This window comes from Anarhichas minor, unplaced genomic scaffold (genome assembly GCF_050575085.1).
Source record: "Anarhichas minor isolate MPS153535 unplaced genomic scaffold, ASM5057508v1 ptg000011l, whole genome shotgun sequence".
Taxonomy (NCBI): domain Eukaryota; kingdom Metazoa; phylum Chordata; class Actinopteri; order Perciformes; family Anarhichadidae; genus Anarhichas; species Anarhichas minor.
This window is the reverse complement of record NW_027466457.1, coordinates 3571392-3593219: the sequence shown is the minus strand read 5'-3', so window position 1 is coordinate 3593219 and position 21828 is coordinate 3571392. Positions and strand designations below refer to the sequence as shown.

The 21828-nt window shown below is 42.2% G+C and overlaps 1 protein-coding gene across 1 annotated transcript in view; it reads right to left on the bottom strand.

The window, feature by feature from the left end:
• The window catches only part of magi2b (membrane associated guanylate kinase, WW and PDZ domain containing 2b), a 68413-nt gene extending 48639 nt beyond the window's left edge, over nt 1–19774 (bottom strand). The window contains exons 1-2 of the mRNA XM_076089862.1: nt 19477–19774; nt 1079–1195 (exon numbers count right to left, since the gene is read on the bottom strand). Of these exons, the coding sequence (XP_075945977.1) occupies nt 1079–1195; nt 19477–19774 (415 nt within the window). The remainder of the gene's footprint in view (nt 1–1078; nt 1196–19476) is intronic.
• Nucleotides 19775–21828: the final 2054 nt, after the last annotated feature.

Genomic DNA, 21828 nt, shown 5'->3' with positions numbered 1-21828 from the left:
GAGAGCAAAGAGTGATAGCAGAGAGATGAAGACGACAGGAGAGAGGGAGGGAGGAGAGGAAGGAAAGAGAGGCTCAGGACTGTGCAGCTGTGGGAGCGTATCAAACAATCACTTCTGTGTCAGCGACTCAACACACCGGCAGAGGACATCTAGCATAGTAGAAGAGCTCAGCCAACACAAGAACAACTATCTCTGACGTCAGAACCTAGCTTTGCTTTCTCTGTTCGCGAACAGCCAAAAGGCCGGTTGATTCAACTCAACCACCTTTACCGAGTTAAAAAAACACACCTTTGACCGAGTTAACAGAGGATTCTGAAAAATGTCAAATGAGTACAAATCCCTTTAACGAACATCAAATCACAGTGCAGTAGTCCACATGCCGCATAAAAGGAGTAACGTGTATTCTGCAGAGTCGAGCATCGGAGCAGTTTCAGGTCTCCAGAGAAGCTGATTCACGAGCTGCTTGTTGTACTGAGAGCAGGCAGAGTTGCTGGGGACAGCATCCCCTCAATGTAAATCACGACAATGACATCGTTGCCCAACAGGCACGCGCACTGATAACCCGATGTAAACACAGATTCCACATGCAACCCACAGGCATGACGTTTATGTGTGAGGATTTGAAAGATGTGTCTTTTATTTGTGTAAAACTATAAGAGACACTAATGTACATCGTAGAGAGTGACGCGTTGTCTTTGTGTATCCGCGTGTGTGTTGTGCATGTCTAGCGTGTGCTGGGGGGGGGGGGGGGGGGGGGGGTGTAGGGCGTCAAGGCAACGCAGGCCTCGAGACAAGAGGGTGGTTGCCGTGGAAACCTCAGGCTGAGAGCTCAGCAGCCGGACGATTGACTGAGAGGAAGGAGCGATAGACGGGCAGAGACGGAGAGAAAGAGCGTGATGTAAAAACACAAGGGCAACGTCCCACGGGCAAGGGACCACTAAAAAAGAGAGAGAGAGAATTAAAGAGAGCTGGAGGTGAAATTATATCTATGAAAGATAGAAAAAAACAATGACAAAGAGATCAAAGAGGAATGAATGAAAGCCAGAAGACAGCAGAGAGGCGGGTGATGTGGACTCACATGGAACGGTGCGGAGGTAGAGGTTGTCTCTGATGATCTGCTGGTGGTCGTGGTCCACTGAGCCCTTGGAGAAACGCAGGTTGAGGTAGTGCCGCAAATCCTTGTCAACCACCCCACCTGAACACAAACACGGGAAGAGAGAGATTAGAGCTCGCTTTCATTCGATAACATGACACGCCGAACCTATAGCCTGACTTTTTGTTGGAGTAATATCCAAGTATTTCATTGAGTTTGGTTTCAAGATTGGCTCTAGATCAATTGTGATGCAAGTCACACTGTATTGGAAACAAGTGAAAGGCTCTCGCTCCACTGGAAGAACAAGCAGCCTGCCGACGAGGCCAGTCATTACACTCATTCTGTGCATCTAAAACACGCTCAAACCCACAGAACATGAACATTAAAAAAAAAGCAAACATTATATTGCTTCAACAAAGAGTTGGTACAAGCTGATACAGAATGCACAGTTTGTCCCAACTGTTAGACGTTGAAGAAGAAGATATTGAAGAAAGATGATTCTTAACAACCTTAAAACTCCTTAAGAGACGTAAAGGAGGAAAACTGTATGTTGAGGGTGTTAAAGAAAAAAGCAAGCTTTTGTGATTCAAAAAGAGGCAAAATGGCTTAATCAGATTGAAAGCTTGCACTGATTTTCACACCAAAGCAAAAAAGCAGAGTCTACTACACACACTGAAGTAAACACACACACACACACACACACACACACACACACACAGATCATGGTAATTGTGTAAACCAGTGATCCCCTTGGGGCTAAATATGCGGTGTCAGCAGGTTGGGTGACAAAGGCCTACAGAGGACAGAAGCTCACCCCCCCCCCCCCCCCCCCCCCCATCTCTGCCTGTCTCTGCTTATTATTTCTATCTTCCTGAAACACAGTAAAATAAGTGACAGACATAAGTGAAGGCAGAGGACTAAGAGCAGGCAAATATATCTGTGCTGCACACACGCTGTATGATAATGTCCATGAATTGTTTCTCCTCCCTTCATCCCAAACCAAAGAAGCCCAGGAGGATGAGAGGAGGAGAACTTATTTTCCACACAACATTCGGTATGCATGACTATCACATCAGACAGCGGGGGGGGGGGGGGGGGGGGGGATGAGGTTACATGCCGGGCATTTACAAATGAAAAACATGTCACTTATGCATATTCTAGCGACCTCCTGCCAAATTGAATTGACAGCGTTCGGCCTACCGGTTGAGATTGTGCAGCGCGTACCACAAAGAGAACATACAGCGTACCGTCGGAGAAGAGATTCTTTACACTGCACACAGACTCCGCAGATACCGGTATGTATGTTGCTGACACAGCTGACTCTGTGATTTTGCAGTAATGAATCCTTTTGGAATAACATCTTATGTAAACTGACACCATTTTAGCGAGGCTTCGAGGCATTGGGAATTGATTCACAAACAGCAAAGCCAGAGGAAGGGAAAGAGGAAAGGAGAGGAGAGGAGAGGAGAGGAGAGAGGAGACAGCCAGAAAACAAAGGAAGACGGGATGAAATCTTGATTTACATTATCAGGACTGTCGCAGTTCTCAGAATGGTAAAAAAATAAATAATCCCATCATACAGCTATGTATTCAGGCATAGGCCATATCTTTGACATGCACAGACACCGACACACACGTATTTATACATGCACACCAACACACACAGACATATGTGCACAGAGAGATGGATAGACGGACAGACAGGGTGAAGAAAAAGGCAGTGCAGCCCAGGCACCTCATCAGCAGCTAGCCCAGATGTTGGCAAAAGCAGTCCTTTCTCCACAGGTATACATCCACAGACAGCCTGTCCTCCCAGGCGTCCTCTAGCCTTGCAACCAACCACCGAACATCTTCTGCTGAAACCTCACTTTCCTCCTTCCTGCCTCTGCTTCTCCACCGCAGTTCCACCATACACACTCGGCACCTGGCTGCAGCCAATGTTAATCCCAGAGAAGACGAGGAGGACGAGGGGGAAGGGAGACGCAGAGAGACACGGAGAGATGTAACGAGACGACGACCATCGGGAGAAAAGAGAGGAGAAGGAGATGTGCCAGTGGGAAGCCGGGCTCCAAACGACCTGCCAGCCGATTGGCCAGACTGCTTCCACAGTCCTGCAGTGGCCCCTATCTGCTGCTGCTTTTACTGCACTGTTTGTGCATTTGCATGGTGAATGTTTGCGTGTGTGCAAGAGAGAGAGAGAGAGAGAGAGAGAGAGAGAGAGAGATATTGAGTGAGAGTATAAAATAGATGTTTTTGTGTGTCTGTATTTCTGAGTGTGTGTTTGTGTGAGTGCACCCAGATGCTCCCTGACATTCCTCAAATAATCTGCTTGTCGCCCACCAGATGCTCTCCCTGTTTGACCTTGTGTAAACATATCTGAATAGAGAGAAATACTGTGAAACGCAACAGCAGCATATGTCACACTGAGGTAACACACACTCATACGGAGGGATGAGAGATGAGCTCATAGCTGCAGACGCCAGTGAAGATGCCTTGAGCGCCGTCTTGGGCAAGGTTTGGTCTAAATACAAGGAATAAACAAACACCGACACAAGACACACGCTCGTGATATGAGCACTCAGATCAGAGCACAGCCGAGTGTACAGGAGGATGTGTGTATTTACAGAGGCTTTATAGGTATAACTCTTCAATTAGGTAAATTTAGCAAGCTCGAGAGTAAATCTTGATGCAGTAAACATCAAAGTCAATTTGTTTTGTGGCTAGCTGCTTCAACAAAGCAGGAAACATTCCGGGGAAAAACTATTGTATAGATGTCCAAAAATGAGTCGCAAGTCAAAAGGGAAACCGGTGACAGCCACGATCAATCACAAACTCATCAAGGCGGATAGTAGTCAGCGAAGCTTCTGCTCAGTGAAGCACTACATTAGTCCATGCAGGTCACATCGTCTCCTGCTCCATCAACTGACCATCAGCCGATTCAAAAAAAAGGGAAAAAGAAGATTTCAACATGGGGCCTCATTCAAGCTGTCAGATCCACATTCCTCCCTGCAGCAGCTGCTAAACACAAACTGCTATTACCGATTACTGGTGGAGCTGCTGGAAGTCCCTCCACTACAGCAGCCTCCACCTTATCAATCAACACACGATGCAATGGTACAGTGGGTCTCTATGGGCTCGTCTGTTGAGTTTATTTGTTCAATATCTCAGAGTATGTGTCTGCTCTGTTACTGCTGGGTGAGTTAACTGTGTTTATCATGCTGCTTGGATGCAAATGTAGAAACAGAGTCTGTACGATACAAACAATGCAATAAATGGTTCCGACCGCGTGACAGTGAACATCAGGACACATCGTATCTTCAACCAGGTACAGCTTTCCATTTTTTCAAAGAAAGCCTGGGAATCAACAAGACCTCCGTTTTACAGAGAGTGATGTATGAATGGTTTCTGCCATATCTATATAATCTAACGCCTTTGTTTGTTGCCTTAGGCACAAATAATAGGCATCTTTATGTTTATATGGCAGACAGCTCCTGACTTACCTAGCACACCACTGTACAAATGAGCAACACTGGTTCTGTGTTTCAAGGTTAATCATTTCATTATCATCTATTATAAATGTGATTTCAGTATATGGGGGGAAAAAACATGAAATACCAACATACTAAAATCATTTTATTGTTTTGGGCATTTTTGCTCTCAATTGTTAGTATAGAGTATGGCTGAGAGGCAGACAGGAAATGTGGAAAGAGAGATAAGGGGGGGACATGAAACAGAGGTCCATGCCCCCACACGAGCGGAGCTTTCAGCCCGGTGTCGTCCTACAATTCAATGTGCAGCAGAAAGGTAAGAGACACTCGTATGAAACTCACAACAGCAACTCTTCCATTTCAAATGAGAACACAGTAAAAATGAAACAAATCCATCCTTAACAAGAGCTATTAGATTAGATAGGATCATGTTTAGCTCGTTATTATTCAAAATAGTGTACTATGAATATCTAACCCTAATCCTAAATTTAAGACCAAACCCAAACTAATGCAAATATTATTTTTTTACATTGTTTAAACAATTTACACATTCACAAGTTGTCGTTCATCTTTCCATCTTTGTGGTTTACAGATGAAACTACAGTGCACGGATAATAACGATGCAACACAGCAGGCCTGATAATAATAATAGTACTTTCCAGAGATAGATACTGTAAATAAATTGTTAATCCTGCCCTTCGTGCCCTCAGCAGTTCAAGATCACACTACCTGTCACTTATCTTGATAAGCCGTCATCCTCATCCTGAGGCCAAGCTAACGAGCATGCCATACAATTTATCTCTGCTTTTATTTCTATTATAACATCACACTGATTTTATTCTCTCCTGCTTTGTGCACGTTTCTTTCATTTATTCAGACGAAGGCATGATTTTTGATTGTAATACTTTGACATACTTTGAGTTTATGTTTGGCCAAGGTCTCAATCTGCCACTGTTATGGTAGTGTTTTGATGTTTGGCTTGATTCTTTAATTATTACACTTTATTTAATAATAATAGCACTCACTGGCTGTTTGTACTTTGGAGTGCTCTTTTGTTTTTGACCGTGGATTTTTGTTGTATGGTGTAATTTATGTATTTCCGTGACCTATGGTGTCCTTTGTTGTATTATTCCAACAATTACTTTTTTGATTAATCATGCAGTCTACACAATTTCAAAAGTTCACATTCCAAAGTGAAGATATCTTTTAATGTCTTGTTTGGTCCAACCAAAAATATTCAGTTTACAAAAAAGAGAAGCAGCAACTTCTCATATCTGAGAAGCTAAAAAACAATGAATGTTTACATATTTTTTGCTTGAAAAATAACCCAAACAATAAATTGACTTTCAAAATAGTTGACAAATAATTTAATGCTGACAAATTGCTAAATCATCTAGAGGTTTTTAGCCTCACTGTAATAGGAACAGCTCAACACTAGATCTAATTGAAAAGCCAATATCAGAAAAAGGCTGACAGACCTACTCTATTCTAACAAGGCAAGCAGATATATGTAGAAACCATAGACTGTATATAAGAAGTGGACATAGTCACTGTGATGTCACACACTGGTTTGGGGACTACAGTTTTGAAGCCTTGAGTTTGGAATTTTGTCCGTCGCCATCTTGGTTTTTGGCCGTAGCCATCTTGTTTTTTGCAACCAGAAGTGACACTAGAGGGCGGATCTATCCTGCTTCATCATCTATTTTACTCGTATAGGATCATAATTCATAAAATGGACATCATGCTGCATTAAAGAAGAGTTGAAACTCACAATTGAGACCATAAACTCATGTTTACTGGGGTAATAAATCAAGTGAGAAGTAGAGTTGTATTCTCATCGACTTCTATACAATCAGACTTCTTATGGCACACGTCAGAGTCACCATCTGATGGCCATTTGAAAGAATGCAAGTTTAAAGGTACAGAGACTATTTAAAATATGGACGTAGTCTCTGTGACGTCACCCATGTGTTTCCGTTGTGAAGGTAGGTGGCATTTCTTGGCATTGACGACACTGCCTAACTTGAAAAACGTGAAAAGAGGTGGATCATCGATGGTGCTGAGGCAGCCGGGGTGACAGCAGAGCAACCTGATAAGGCACCCACCTGTCACTCAAAGCGGCCACACCCTCAATTATGCCTAACTTTAAGCCTTAATATAATTTAAACAGGTTAGATACCTTCAAATGCACCCCGTGCAGTTGAAATTATCTCAAGAGACCAAAACCATTTTTTGTACCAGGCTGTAGACAGGTTTATTTCTGCTGTAAAGTTAGGCATTTAAACATGCGGGCTGATGAAGATTTTTGGAGGCAGCCTCAAGTGGCCATTTGAGGAACTGCAGTTTGGGCACTTCCACATTGGCTTCACTTTTCAGAACTGGAGGTTGCTGCCTGGTAGAAACCAAAAGGAGCCATTTTGTTTGATTTGGGAAGGCATAATGAGGTCTGACATGCCCACTCTCCCAGGAGGCTCAGAGAGGAGGGAAGCACAGTCATGCCACATTGATTCTCTAACTTTCTCTCTTCACAAAGTTTAACTGCTCAACTCTTAAGTGCAAACAACCCTGAAGTCACGCTTCAGGAAGGCATGCTGGCATGCTAAGTCTTTCTGCCTATGCACACACAGCAACATGTTCATACATACTTGCAAATGAAACCTCATAATCAGAAGAACACAAAAAGACAGTGAGAGTTAAACATGGTGCAACATCCTGTCAAAGATAGACACGCAATACTTATGCTTGACACATAAACAATCTCTCCATTTCCCCTAACTAAAGCACAGCTGCACCTGACACATACCACAAACAAACACCTGATCTGATCCAAGCGACAAAGACATAACATGTTACCAGTTGGAATAAATTGTAGGGCTGTCTGGCCAGTTAAAGGCCAAGATTTGAGCTGATGGACGGGGGCGTCTGTGGAGAACGAAGGTGAAGTGGTGCTGTACCCGAGTGGTTGTCATGGAAAACAAAACGGAGAGACAGATTCTTGCTGATCGATAGCTTGCCTGCACTCCCACAAGAGGTCACACAGGCTACAGAGGAGTGCAAAACTGCAGGGCGGGAGTCAGCGCATCAACTCTGGACTGGAACACACGTACACAAGAAAAAGGAGGAACATGTCTTTGTCTGCTTTCTCATCCAAATTCTAGAAGCTACTACAAACACATCATCTTCAGCACCGGGGTCAATGACTGAAAACACAGACGGACACTGACATACATAATCATCATTGCAAACAATTTGGCTTGTCAAAACACAGGTGTAACTAATAACAGTACTAATTGCTGCAGTGCAATTATCAACGTTACTGGAGCCATCACCAGTGTTATTAGTTAGTTGCACCTGGGATTTTACGGTAACAAGTCAAAATGTCTGCTGTGAAAAAATGTATTCCGATGATAACTATAAAGAAGCAAAAGTGGTCTGATACTAGCGATACTATCAAGATTTAACGTTAGATTAGCACACTTTATTTAAGCAAAACAACATGCTAGTTAGCCGGAGTTAAGCTAATGTGGAAAAGTGTCTTCTGTATATAATGTTGTAGCATCACAGAACAATAAAGTAAGCCTTGACTCCTGTTTATAGTGGTAATTTAAAACCAACAGAATATAAAATAAACGGAATAGTAACCATTACATAAATGTTACTTGGCTAATAGCGACACAAACTTAGCAAACTAACTTAACCACAAAAAATAGACTCAAAACTTAACATTTAAATTAATTGAACGTACCTTGTTGCCACCTTCGACTGGAGCCAATTAGACTCTCCCATTGTTAATTAGTAGAAGCAATTTCCGAGCTTCGCAGTATTTCAACGTTACTGTCAATTTCCGTTTTCAAACTTCCAAAATAAGGGAGTAACTAAATAAAAGCCAGAGTAGAAAATAGGCTTTAAAAACACAACCTTTACACATATATGGTGTGAAACCAGCTATGTATGTGGGTCATTTACAAATATGATTTGAATACAATTTGACTTGATTCCTTTTTTAATAAGAATCACTGCTGTACAGTTAATTTCATTGCTTGTAAGTTTAATAACCAGGACCCTGCACAATGATTTCTCTATTTTGTGTGTCTTTTGTTTTATTACATTTTATTTTCGTATACTATACAAACTGTTGTGCATATATGTCCATTGTATATGTATATTGAGTAACTTAAGCACAAAAAGAAATCCTTCCGGATTAATAAAGTTCTGTCTTATGTCTTCTCTAAAGAACATATCCAATTTCCCTCTCCATTTCCCTCCAGCCACTCGTGTCTCCTCTCCGTTCGTCCTTTGTCCCATCTCCTTTGTCTCCTCATCCACCTCTCCAGTCGTCCTGTTTATGCTACCCTGTTCTGACCTCTGTGTGTGTGTGTGTGTGTGTGTGTGTGTGTGTGAGATGTGTATGTGAATTACACCGTATATATAGCGATAGTTTCTACATGTGGGTGTATTGTGAGGCCATTTACTTGTGGATGAAGTATCTGTTTCCAGTACCGCTAATGACGTTATTACAGCAGGCGGCAGGGCTCATTATTAATAGTAAATGACAGAGCCTCTCTCCTAAAGGTCTTAATATTGATCCCCCCCATCCTCAGACTAGTCTTAATGATGACGTTCCTCCATGTCTTTCTCCACAGCACCGTAATCAAGGCCAGACACACATTTACATCCTCTGAGTCACGATAAAGAGAAAGCCCACATTATAAATGTGACTTTAAAATCAAAAGAGGGAGGTTATAAGAATTTCCAACCATAATATTCCATGTACCGTCCTCCTCCTCCCACAGCGAGCAAATTAATTCCTCGTCTCCCCTCACCTCGCACATCTTTGCTGATGAGACATGAGGAGGTGTGTGTTTTTTGTGTATGTGGTGGCTCCTCTTTTAAATGCGGCTATATGGAGATGTTTGTCACCCCTGATTGCATCTAGTTCAAGCTGCGCTCCTCACACAACAAGCAGGATGCATCTTAATAGGAATTAAAGCAACAGACTTACTGAGAGCTTCAGAAAAATGAGGAGAGAGGATGGAGAATAGTCAAGGAATAAAACTCTGGAGAAGGGAAAAGGTGTGTGTGGGCTGAAACACTTTATCTGTTCTCTAGCAGTGAGTAACAACAATTGGGATAAAATAGCGAGAGATTGGAGCCTTAGAGACAACAGAGAGTAATGAGAAACTTATTGGTTTGCGGGTGCAGTTGTCAATAACACAAGGGGTTAAAACCAGCAAGGGTGTGTTCAGAGTAAAAACAAAAATGAGTTATTGTAGCTGTGGCAGAGAGAACGCTGCCCTCTGAGGATCATAATGATTCTCCTCTCCAATGATTCATTTGAGTGCAACGGTCTAATCAAGCCTGTCTGTATCACTACGGGCGCCTTTGCTTAATCCAAACTAAAATGAATTGAATTGTAGAACTGTACTATCCTGACTTCTCCTTTCTTTTCTTCGTCACATGTTAGCATGAACTATATGAACAGCACATAAAGTCAGTGAGAAGAAGTGGCCATTACTCACATCCAAACAAGTCAGGTGGAAAACTTCTCACAAGCTCTTCACCAAGCAGACGTTCTGCTCTGACTCATTAAATTCTGACCACCGTGATCAAATACATCGCTCCAAATATTTGTACTGTTACCAGAGAAGCCTAAAAATGTATTACATTATGTAAACAGCCATTTGAAATGAAATGCATAGCTGGATCAGACAATGCTAACGAAGCACTGATGTCAACACTTAAATCGTGAAACATATGTGAATCCTGCCCGAATTCAGAGTGGTTTTGTTATTTTGTTAGTAAGCTGGTAGTAATCACCTGGATTTGGATGGAGACGCCATCATTTTCAGCTAGTGTGAAATATAAGTAAAGGATCAAAGGGTTGGGTCCTCCAAACCTCCACTAACAGACACGTTTTCACATTTAGGCTACTCCTAAAAAGCTGGCCATGCAGATAGCTTTGGTTTTATTGGCCTAGAATTGTGTCTCTGGTGCCAACAACATTAGGAGAAACATCAGCAGCAATGTTTTTTTGTTTTCAGAAAGTGTCTCTACTCCAGAGATACAATGTGGACCATTTTCTTTGGAAATCATTTTTCACCTCTCTTATTTCAGTGTGGAGGCTGACACCTCAGAGTTTGATCAAACCCAAACTATCTGCATGGATAGATACCACTGTGTGCTACTAAAATGTTTAGGGTTTAAGTGGAAATCTTATACCATGCCTATAAGATAGACACAAACAAGTAAACATACAACATATGTTCATGTAGTTCCAGCTGGATGTTATAGCTTTAGTACAACTATTATTCTAGACAGACTTAACTCAGAAGAGAGGCTTTGGTTATAATTACAGTCACCAGTCTCCTCGTGACATCAGCAACAGCATTTATAGAGCGTTACGGAGCCGTTCAGCACTACAGACGGCGACAACTGTCAGATGAGAGAATGACCGCTAAAGGTTCAGACCTTTACTGATAAAATACTGAGCAGTCAAATGAACCGCATCATCTCTAAAGTGCCAGTGCAGTGAGGGAAGCTGCACTTAGTACTAACTGATTAGATGGTTACTGTCCTCTACTGGTACGGAGCATCAACTACAGTGATGAAATCATCCTGAATGCAAATGAGGCACATCAGCTGAGATTTCTTCCAGTAGAAGCTTGCTGCTGCAATGAACATGATTATGTCAGCAGTGCAATATATGCAGTTTATCTATATCAGTCCTAATATGTAATGAACTGATGCATTACCATTAAAGCACCTATTATATGAGGTACAATGATGAGGTAAATTCAGGTGAAATACACTATCCCTTCATTTTCCTCAAAAAAAACATAAATTACAAAGAAGAAGACAAATTAGAGGATTTTGAAACAGTTGAGGTGTGAATGTATAAAAAGGGCTTTAACTCAATATCGTGACGATGTCTTTCATGTTTTGTACATTCAGTGTATGTACAGCATAACATTGTGTTTATGATTTGGCTCCAATCCAAGATATTCTGCTCAGGAATGATGGTGAGCCTCTTTAGAAAGTAACTAAATCGCAGCCATTGTTGGTCGCCATCCACCAGTTTCAGGTTTCTGGAGCGGCTCCTTACGCCAGCTTTTATAATCCTTCTCATTCAGATCTGAAGCTATCAGATTAGTGCTGCTGGTTAATCTACAGTGTGTCAATGAATGAAAACCATCTGCTGCCTTCTGTGCCGCCATGCCTGACTGAATAAGATATGCTTCTGTCAAACTGGGAGGGGGGGGGGGACTCTTGTTTCAGCACATACAGTACAAACAATTTGTTTGCAGACGTCATGTCTTCTACTGTAAATTTGTTTGTGTGTGTGTGTGTGTGTGTGTGTGTGTCACCAGACACACAATGTCACACATGTACAGACTGAATTACTTTCTGTTCACGTTGATGCAGCAGTCGTGATGAGCCAAATGTCCCAGCGACCTCCATCTCTAGAGGTGAGAGATGGTTGTGACTCTCAGTCTGGTACTTTTTTCTCCCCGGACATGTATTTGATTTATTTAGAGCTCTATTCAACAGTTACTTTGCAAATTGACATTTTGCATTCTAAACACGATTTATAAAATATGCTGAATTGTTTTAGATGAAACAACTCAACGGTATCTAAAACAAGCTCGACCTCGATCCAAGTACATCAGTGTGGTGCTGCCCATGCATTGATGCATCAGTAATATAAGTAAAGTAATATATTATGATAGGGGCCTGTTTTCTTGCACTTAAGTCAAATTTGAATGGGCAGGTAGCCCCTTGCATGCATCTGCTGCCATTAGTGTATGAATGGGTGAATGGTGGGTATGAGTGGTTAGTTAGATGAATGATGACATGTAGTGTTAAAGCGCTTTAAATGGTCAGAAGACTAGAAAAGCGCTGTACAAGTACAGACTATTTACCATTTGATCCACAACATAGCCATACTGGCAATTCCCCCGAAATCTTACATGGTCTTGAGGTGGAATGTTTGCGGTACCTCCCACCTTGATGCTCCATCAAGAGGAGGTGTAAATACAAACACAAACACACACATCCGAGTCTACACGTGCTGCAACACATATGCCTTGTAAAAACATATTTTCTTAAATGTAAAATGACAGACGTATGCTGTCCGTTGGCTCAGCACTGATGACATGATAAGATGTGGACATTTTTAGACTGAGTATATAAATATACTCTGCAGTGCCAAAAGTTAGTTGTCAAAAAAGAACTACTCAAAAGATTTGAATAGGATTTGATTTTTAAACAGGCGCTTTGTGCTCTGGATCTTTTATTTAATGACTTTAATGACCAGCTACCTCTGATCATCTAATTTCAACAAAACATCTGATGTAATGCTGAGATGACACACAGAGAGACGCATCAACTACCTTATCATTTCCTGTTGTTCCCACAATAAACATAATGTGCACACACACACAGAAAAACATCATGAATAATCATAAGAATATGGTGTTTAATCTCAGCCAGATGAACTGCTTTTCTTGGCAACATACTTGTGTGAATTACTTACGACCTCCTCACACACTGCATCATAAAGTCACATTGCCATGGTGATCCATCAGTCTGTGCTTCTGGAAAACCCTTTAAACCTGACTCTTTACGAAAACGATAACTATGTTGTTAAGGCCAAAATCTCCAGCTGAGACTCAAGATTGCAAGACATCTCAACCAATCATAGGCCACTATTACTAAAAGAAGCAAATGCATGAGACAGTTGACATCATTGTGGTTGGACGAAACTGATCCGATGACTGATGGACAGCAAATTGTTTTGACAAAACCTCCCTTCAGTCATGTCTTAGTCACACAAACATTGACTCTACACTTCACATGCAGCAGCACAGTCCCAGATTGTCCCATGCAGTATGTCCATGGTGAGGAGAATTACATTGACCTAATTCACTTAACTGGACCGGTTAGATATTTGGTCATTGGCTGGCTCAGCTTTAGTTTGATCCTCTGAGCCGTGCTGCAGCAGCTTCTAGCCTCAATAAAATCGTCCTTCGCTTCTGACAGAACTCATTTCTTGGTGAGTTATTAATACCAGCAGAGCAGACAGGATGTTATGCACTGATTCTTCAAGCTTTTCATCAACAAAGCGACACAAGAGGAGAAGAAGGTTGCCTTCTCTCCCTCCGCTCCATCTGTCCCTCCGTACTGTACCCACATTAAGAGGACTGGCACGACATGGACAGCCGAGTCAGGAAACTTGACAACTTCAAACAATTCACGAAGGTCTACTTTCTAGAAACATTCAAATGTAAATGATACACCAATTATTTCATGGACAGTGAATCTGAGATTTGTGCTCACATTTACTGCTGGCTAAACTCCTCCCACTTACTGCGTTTATCCAATCTTAGCTTAACATCTATAACGAGGCATGGGGAGCCTAGGCCTAGATGTGCATGCAATACTCAGGACATCAAGAGTTTGGAGGATGGTGTCTTTTCCCAGAACCAAAAATTGCAAAAGAAAAGTGTATGAATAGAGTAAACGTTAGCAAGTCCGACTAACTAGATACACCTTCTATCTACAGTATTAACCTACTTCCAAAGGCAAGGGGCCTGCTAATGGCTTTATTGTGTTATTTTGTAGGGTTACAGAAAAGAGAAATGGGAGCTAAACCAATTTATCAGAATTTAGAGTAAATATGGCAGCTCTGTTCTGCACTTTGTTTGGGGAAGCTATATGCTCCCCCACTCCCACCAAAAACGCGGTTAGATATCGTGACATTTGCCAAACTCATCAATTATTCCTCCTCAACAAATCCTTTCCTATGCAAAAGTAAAGTTTAAAAATATGAATACTGTGTTTGTTGTGCAAGGTGTTTTTTTTTCAGTTGTAAGGATACAAACATTACGAACAAAGTTTATGTTTGAATGAATGACGTACGACTTGCAGCTTAACGCTCAGCCTAAAAATTATAGCATTACAGTTCAGCATTATATCTTCAACGCAGCCACCACATGCATATCTAAGACATTTTTTCACAGGGTTTTAAAATGAACATTAATTAGCAATGATTCTGGTTCTGATACTGAGGTGCCACAGTAAGGGGGCTGTGTACAGTCATAGGAATGGACAAGGAAGTTACAATTTAAAAGACTAATTAATATTATTCATCTGCTTAATTCATGTTTACAGTTTCATTAGTAAATAGAGAGCTCCTTAACCTAGCCTGGCCTATATAGGCTTTGGCCGAGAGCGGCTGCACAGTGCGGCCGAGGCCGGCTGTGCTCCACTTTTGATGTTAAAGGGCATGTTAACAGTTTGAAATCATGTTGTTTTTCCTCAGAAACCGCCGCATATTGTTCTCATAAACTCAGATGGATGAAACATCCTGGGGTCTTTCTCCTCCACACTCCTCTCTGAGAGGCAAAAACACAATTTGGAAAGAACAAACAGGCAATATCAGTAAGCAGTGAGGTGTTTCTGGCTTTAAGTCTGCATTTCTTATCCACGGAAGGGAAAATAGCATTTTTATATTCTTTCTCTTCTTATGTAAATCAGAACATTTGTTGTGGATTCATCCTGGGATGACGGCTCTAATGTAATCTGAATGAAAAAAGGTTAAAAATAGCTGACTAACATTATTTATATCACTGTATTTGCACCATAGCTATTTATGACAAAATATTCATGCCAATTAAAGGCAACCAAAAAGAGGACTGGGTTATTTATAGGTTCAATACTTATTTAATTGTGAGAAATATTGTTTTCCTTTTTTCCAAAAACGGAGAATAAACAGGGAAAAAACTAATGCTAAGCAGCACTTAAAGGAAGCTTACAAACCAAAACGTATGAAACCATTCAAGCACAATGTCGTGTGAACTGAAATATGTAGCAATTTTGCTTGATTAGGGAGAAAGGAAAGACAAAGACAAGGTTATCACCATAATATTTTGTCCATTGTGCATTAGTCATTATGACAAGTTGGCACAATAAAGACACATCATTATTTATTTACTTTTTAAATGAGGAATCTGCTAAACATAATCTGAAAACATCACAAGATGGAATTTTCTGTTTTCCGAAGTGTGTATTCTCACACCTTCACCATACTCTTCTTTTGAAACTCCACCTCCCTTTCTCACTTACACACACACACACACACACTCGATCACACTTCTCTCCATACTGTTCTAACACCTCTCGACGGTTATGATCTTCATGGCACTTTTAGAAATCTGCCTCACTGAGCCCAGCAGCCGTTTTCACTTCACTCCTGCTTGGTGCTGATGGGGAGATGAACACGGACAAAAGATGTTTACCACATAATTATACAAACAGATGGACAGAGTCAGTAACTCATTTGGTAACCAACAAGAAAATCGATAACTATAAATGTTTTTTAATTGGAAATGCATTTGGAAATATTCTTATCATTGAAGCTCAAAAACAATCCTTTCAGTAGAGTGTGCATGTAATGTTACACTGATTGCTGTCGTGGGCCTTTTTCACAGCAGACGTTTTGACTTGTCAGCAGGAACAGCACAGGTGTTGCTAATAACACTAACAATGGCTCTGTTATATTTAAGTGTCCCAGTAAGTCGTGACAGTGTGCCAGTGAGCATGTACAACACCAGGACCCTGCAACTGAAGCAGCTATATAGAATTGAGCCTTGATCCAGTTATTCTTTTGCACCTGTGCTCCAGATAATAGGATGTTAAGGTTGCAGAGTTTTACTTACATAAATATACAAATTGTTTTGTTTTGATTTTCTTGTGAAAATGTTGTGTTGTTATATTGCTGTACTGCCATTAGTTGAGATTAATTTGCAGCACACCCATTTGCATGACAGAGAACTGAGACCCTTGACACACACACACACACACACACACACACACACACTCACACACTCACTCACACACAGCGGGAGAATAAATAACAGCCCTCTTGAGATGGAGAATCAAACATTTCTTTCCTGGCAATTCTACTCTCACATTTAAATAATTTCTCTACAAAACAACATCAACTGACTGGGTAATTGATTTCGTAGTTAGTTACGCTATCGTTCAAACGTTTTATTTTTTCTTTCCTTCATTGAGGATCAGTTTAACAGAGACGAAAAGAGTAGAATTCAGACACCAAAGATATTATCAACATTTGAAACAGTTTTGGTCCAAAAAGAAGAAGAATGATTTTAAACTTTCATTTAGTTGATGTGCCCATAGTGTTACATGCCAGGTGAGAATACTGTTGGAACCATTTTTACCAACAAACACCGTTCGATTAGAATTAGTTTTCCAGTCCAGGAGTGACTGCGGTCCATTCAGTGGTTAGATTGAAGAGGTTTAAACTGATCAGTCAGTCCGTAGTATGTTCAGCTGATATTCCAATGCTGCCATCCCTAGACTAACCTTCTATTTCTATTGTGACGTTTTACGAAACACGTTGCTAAAGCAACGCACCTGATAATATTCCAGCTTGTAAATTTTTTTTAAATCTGCACACATTGTGATGCAAAGCTTCCAGTTTATTTTCCCAATGACTGCTGATTTCTTCTATTATTATTCCTCTGTTGCTCAGAGGGACCTTTGGCTCTTTCTACCCTTTCAATTGTCCGTCTGGGTGTTTTGTTCTCCATGTGCAAAACATAACTTTTTTTGCAAAACCTTCATACTAAATAAAATCTATTTAGAGGACTTTCTACAACCTAAATTCATGAAAAACAATTCAAAAATACAGAGTATAGTCCTCTCAGCCATCTGACTGTAACAAATCAAGCTTTTGTGGTAGGCGATACCAAACCTTTGAGCGGTATAGTGTATGTAGCACAAGATGTCTTTGGACAATAGTGGAAGATACTCACACCTGCATGTTGTGCCGTGCAAGGAAAACTTGCCAACACAGAACTATATATTTTATATATGAACATTATATTGGGCTGAGAATGCAGCAGTACCACAAATAATTTTACAGGTTTGGGCCAGTAAAAGCTGTATGATAGTCCCTTCCTTACAAAGCAGTATCCCGTATTTGGATGTGCATGTTCCCTGAAATCCGCGATGAGTGCAGATGAAACGGTGTGTGAGAGGAGGTCAGGGCACAGTCAGATTGTGAGCTCACTTTGGAGGTCCATCAGGCCGTGCTGTCACTGTTGTACTCCCTCAGGGACAGAAGGGGGGTTTCTACCTGACTGAAAATAGTCTGCTAAAATGTGTAAATGTGTGCGCATGTTCGCATGGGCAGTGAGACATGATTGTGCACCCAGACAGGACATCCGTCTCTGATTTTGGCCGTGTGTGGCCTCTGAGCAGAGCGATCGGACTGCTTCTACTGTAGAGGATTCCTCAGCGGGCCACAAGCATGTCAGCAACTGTCTGCAAGCACACTGCCATAAATGCACTCTGCTCTCCACTGGGTAGAAGTCAAATGGACGAATGACAGCAAGAGGTACAGACAGAGCATGAATATATATAAGGCGACAACAAGTGCAGAAACAGCAGAGTGCTCAAGGACGTTCAAAGACCACGTTCAGCTGTGTGAGGTGGGTAGTTCAATAAACTTCATGTTTAAATGGATAAGAGAGGAGGGGGATAGATACGTGCACATTAGCATTTAACCCCTCACACGTCACAGGACAGTACTCTTACACTGTCAGTGGCTCTAACTCAATAATCAATCACAGTGACGCAACCCCCCAGAAACACTGAGATTGAGAGTCAGGCAAAGAGGGTGAAGACAAATCCTCGGTGAGCAAACTCGGCATTGTCCAACAATAAAAAAAATAACTGGTTTGTTATATTCTCTTCTCGTGTCCCAGAAACAAGCCACTGAAATGCTCATTTCATGGCTGAGAACGCAGCCCTTATAGCCACTTATAAGGACTTAAACTGAGCCTCAGAGGGTGTGATGATAACTATCTCCTCCGCTCTTAATACAATCCGATGTTCTAGTCGTATAGGGACCCTGTCTGCTTTCACGCTGGCTGACAGAAGCAGGTCACTCAGTCAACACTGTTGCCATAAATCCACTGCTATGCTCAGAAACATTCAAACAAGCCTCGAGCTTCAGAGGCCACAATAATCACACATAACACTGCACCGGCTGACAATAACAAAACACTCAAAAGCTCCTCAAAGCATGACTGGAAGAGACCTGCACAATTATTTTCCACTTCTGAACGCAGGGACATTTCAAAAACAAAATATGTTTGTGTGTGTGTGTGTGTGTGTGTGTGTGTGTGTGTGTGTGTGTGTGTGTGTGTCTGTAGGCAATTGTGAAATCTGGGGGGCGGGAGTTAAAGCACACCAAGTTGACCACAGAGCTGATCAGCATGAAAGCATTTGGCTACAAAAGTTTAATTTTTCATCAGTGCATAATTATACTGCAATGAGACAGAAAGTGTCTGTCTGTCTGTCTGTCTGTCTGTCTGTCTGTCTGTCTGTCTGTCTGTCTGAACAGCAGCAAAGAGAAAAACATTGCATCCACGGCGCGGGCCTGTTCGGTTTAACGAGCTCTGTCCTCCATCAAAAAAGAAGAAAACCGCAGGCTGTGGCGTGATGCCTAAACGGACACACCCCCTCCAGGCTGTGGCATCGAACCAGCGACACTGTGATAAACAAACGGCGGCTGCTCCCGGCTTCCATACAGGCTAATCATTATAGTAACTGATCCTGGTGGAGTAAACCAATCATTACGTCTCGTAATTATAACAAACAGGCCCAAGCATGGGTCTGTGCTTTGTCCCTTTAGTGCAGACTGACAGATGACTGCACAAATGGCATCTTAATCAAACCATGCAGCGACACACACAAACACAGCGCACACACACACACACACACACACACACACACACACGCACACACTCCTCCCCGCCTCTTAAATCAGCGCTACTAGCCCCTCTCATGTTCACCGTATCTCACCTTGCTTGACACATTTGAGGCGGACCGGGTCTTTGCAGTGTTTGATCACGGCCAGCACGTCCCGGGTGGTGAGCCCGGCCACTGGCATGTTGTTGACCTCCAGCAGCAGCTCATCCTGGGCCAGTTTGCCGCTCTGGATCAGTCCCTTCCCCTGCTTCACCTCGCCGAAGTGGGGGAACTGGCCGATCTCCGCGCCCCCCTTCAGCTCGAACCCCAGCTCCCCTTCCTTTCCGCGGGTGATCACCGCTTCGTGGACTTTGTTTGTCCAGTGGTTTTTCTTCTTGAGGCTCTTAGACATCGTTAGGGCGAGTTATTCACCGCGGACTGGCCCATACAAAAGCCTCCTACCGTCTCATCCCTGCCTTTGTGCGACCGGCTGCAGCTTCACGGCTCCATCATCACCGGTGCACGCCAGGCGCAGTGTCCGCTCGGCGAGCCGCGCAGTCGGGCAGAGGGCTGCAGTACAGCACGGCGGCGGATGAAGAAATAATTGTTACTGTCAGACACACGGACGCAAGAGACAGACGCTAGCGGATGACCCGGATGTGAAGCCTGAAGGAGGGGAGAGATGAATGGTTCTGGTTCGGCGTAAAAAGATGGAGAGGAGGGGAAATAACACAGGAGGCGCTTCACTCCCACTACACTGCCAGAGGCGCTTCCTCAGGCTCACTGTGATCACAGGCGGTCACATGCAGGCGGAACATCGTTGTACACTACATTACATACACCTCACCCCATATTAGTTATCTGCAACCATTTTGGGGGGATTTGGGAAATAAAAGGTTTAAAGGCTGCACTTTTTTCCCTTAAAGTCCTAACGTGCAGCATGCTAACATGTGACACCTTTTTTTAATAGAGAGCAGAGACTTTCTGGGAGTATTACTTTTAATACAACATACAGTTTGCAATGCAGATTTTAAAGCTGGTTTACCAACAGGGCTAAATTGGCAACAACTTGTCCGGGCCCCAGACCCTTCAAGGAGCCCAAAGGCTCAAACTTCCGTTTGTGGTAATTATTGTAAATTGATCGCAAGTTTGTTTTTAAATTCATCTCCCACTTCAACGTTTTACAGGTTTACTCTATTAGCATCTTGAAATGTTGGGGTAAAACAAGTAGCATACAGCATCTGCACTTGTGGTTTTAAATTCACCCTGTTTAAATTGGTCAAAGTTACATAATTGCTATGATGACATGAATCCACGCTCAACAAAATATGACAAATCCTTTTGTTGCCATTACTTTTTCATGGCTGCATGACTTTCCGAAGCGGGTGAAGTAAAGTTTCATTCAATATTTAACACATAAATCAAGAGCTGCTGAAATCGACTGAGGATGACAGTCCCTCTATGCCACTCTCAGCAGTGCCTCTGTGTGTGTGTAAGTGTGTGTGTGTGTGTGTGTGTGTGTGTGTGTGTGTGTGTGTGTGTGTTTTAAGGGCCCACATGTGCTTTTGAAATGTGAGTATCCTCCCTACAAAACTACATTACTGTACACAAACCCCTGTGCATTTGCAACCAGTAAATAATCCATGAAGAGCAGTGGATTCACTTTGACTGTCACTTTACTTACTTCAGTGTCTTGGCATCTAGGTCATCGTGCTGTACGTTCTGGTCACAGCAAACACTTTGGACAATTCTAAACAGATGTTGATGCAAACTAGATGATTATTGGAGCCTAACCACCACAGTATAATCCAAAAAAAACTGGCTGGATTAACAGATCATACACCAGGAGGGGAAATTAATCCCTGCTGTGTTTAATTTGTGCCTCTGCTGGTGGATATCAGAACTGCAGCTTCAAGAGGCCTGTAGCCTGGATTGAGACTGAGAGAGTTCAGGGTTGAGGGATTATATACTAAGGAGGACTCAGAGTCTGCAGATTTTCACTCAAACTCCGGCTCTTTTAAATTGCTGGTGTACTAAATCGTGAAATCAGATGATGCTTCCTTCAAGTAGAATAAAGATCTGGCACCTTGTAGCACACAAATAGTATTTGTGTGCGTGCAGGACACTAAATTCTTCTCTTGTGCTCATCTATCTATATCTGGATCAGAGTATTTCACTATTTTGGAGCTTCCTTTGTGAAAAGAAGTACGATAGAAGAACAAAAAGAAAAGCCATCAGCTGTCGAAGCTTTGAGCTGGAGCGTCTAAATTTGGACTCACTTCAAGCAACTCGTCGCCACTCTAATGTCCTCTTGACAGAATACAGCAGTCGCTCTCGGTGTCTGTGTGGCCACTCGCATGTGGACACAGCCACAGTGCTAGGAGGTCGTGTGCTTACATCAGCCCATAACAGCATTATGAAGTCCTTTGGTCTACTGGTATGCAATAGCTTGAGGGAGAAACATTG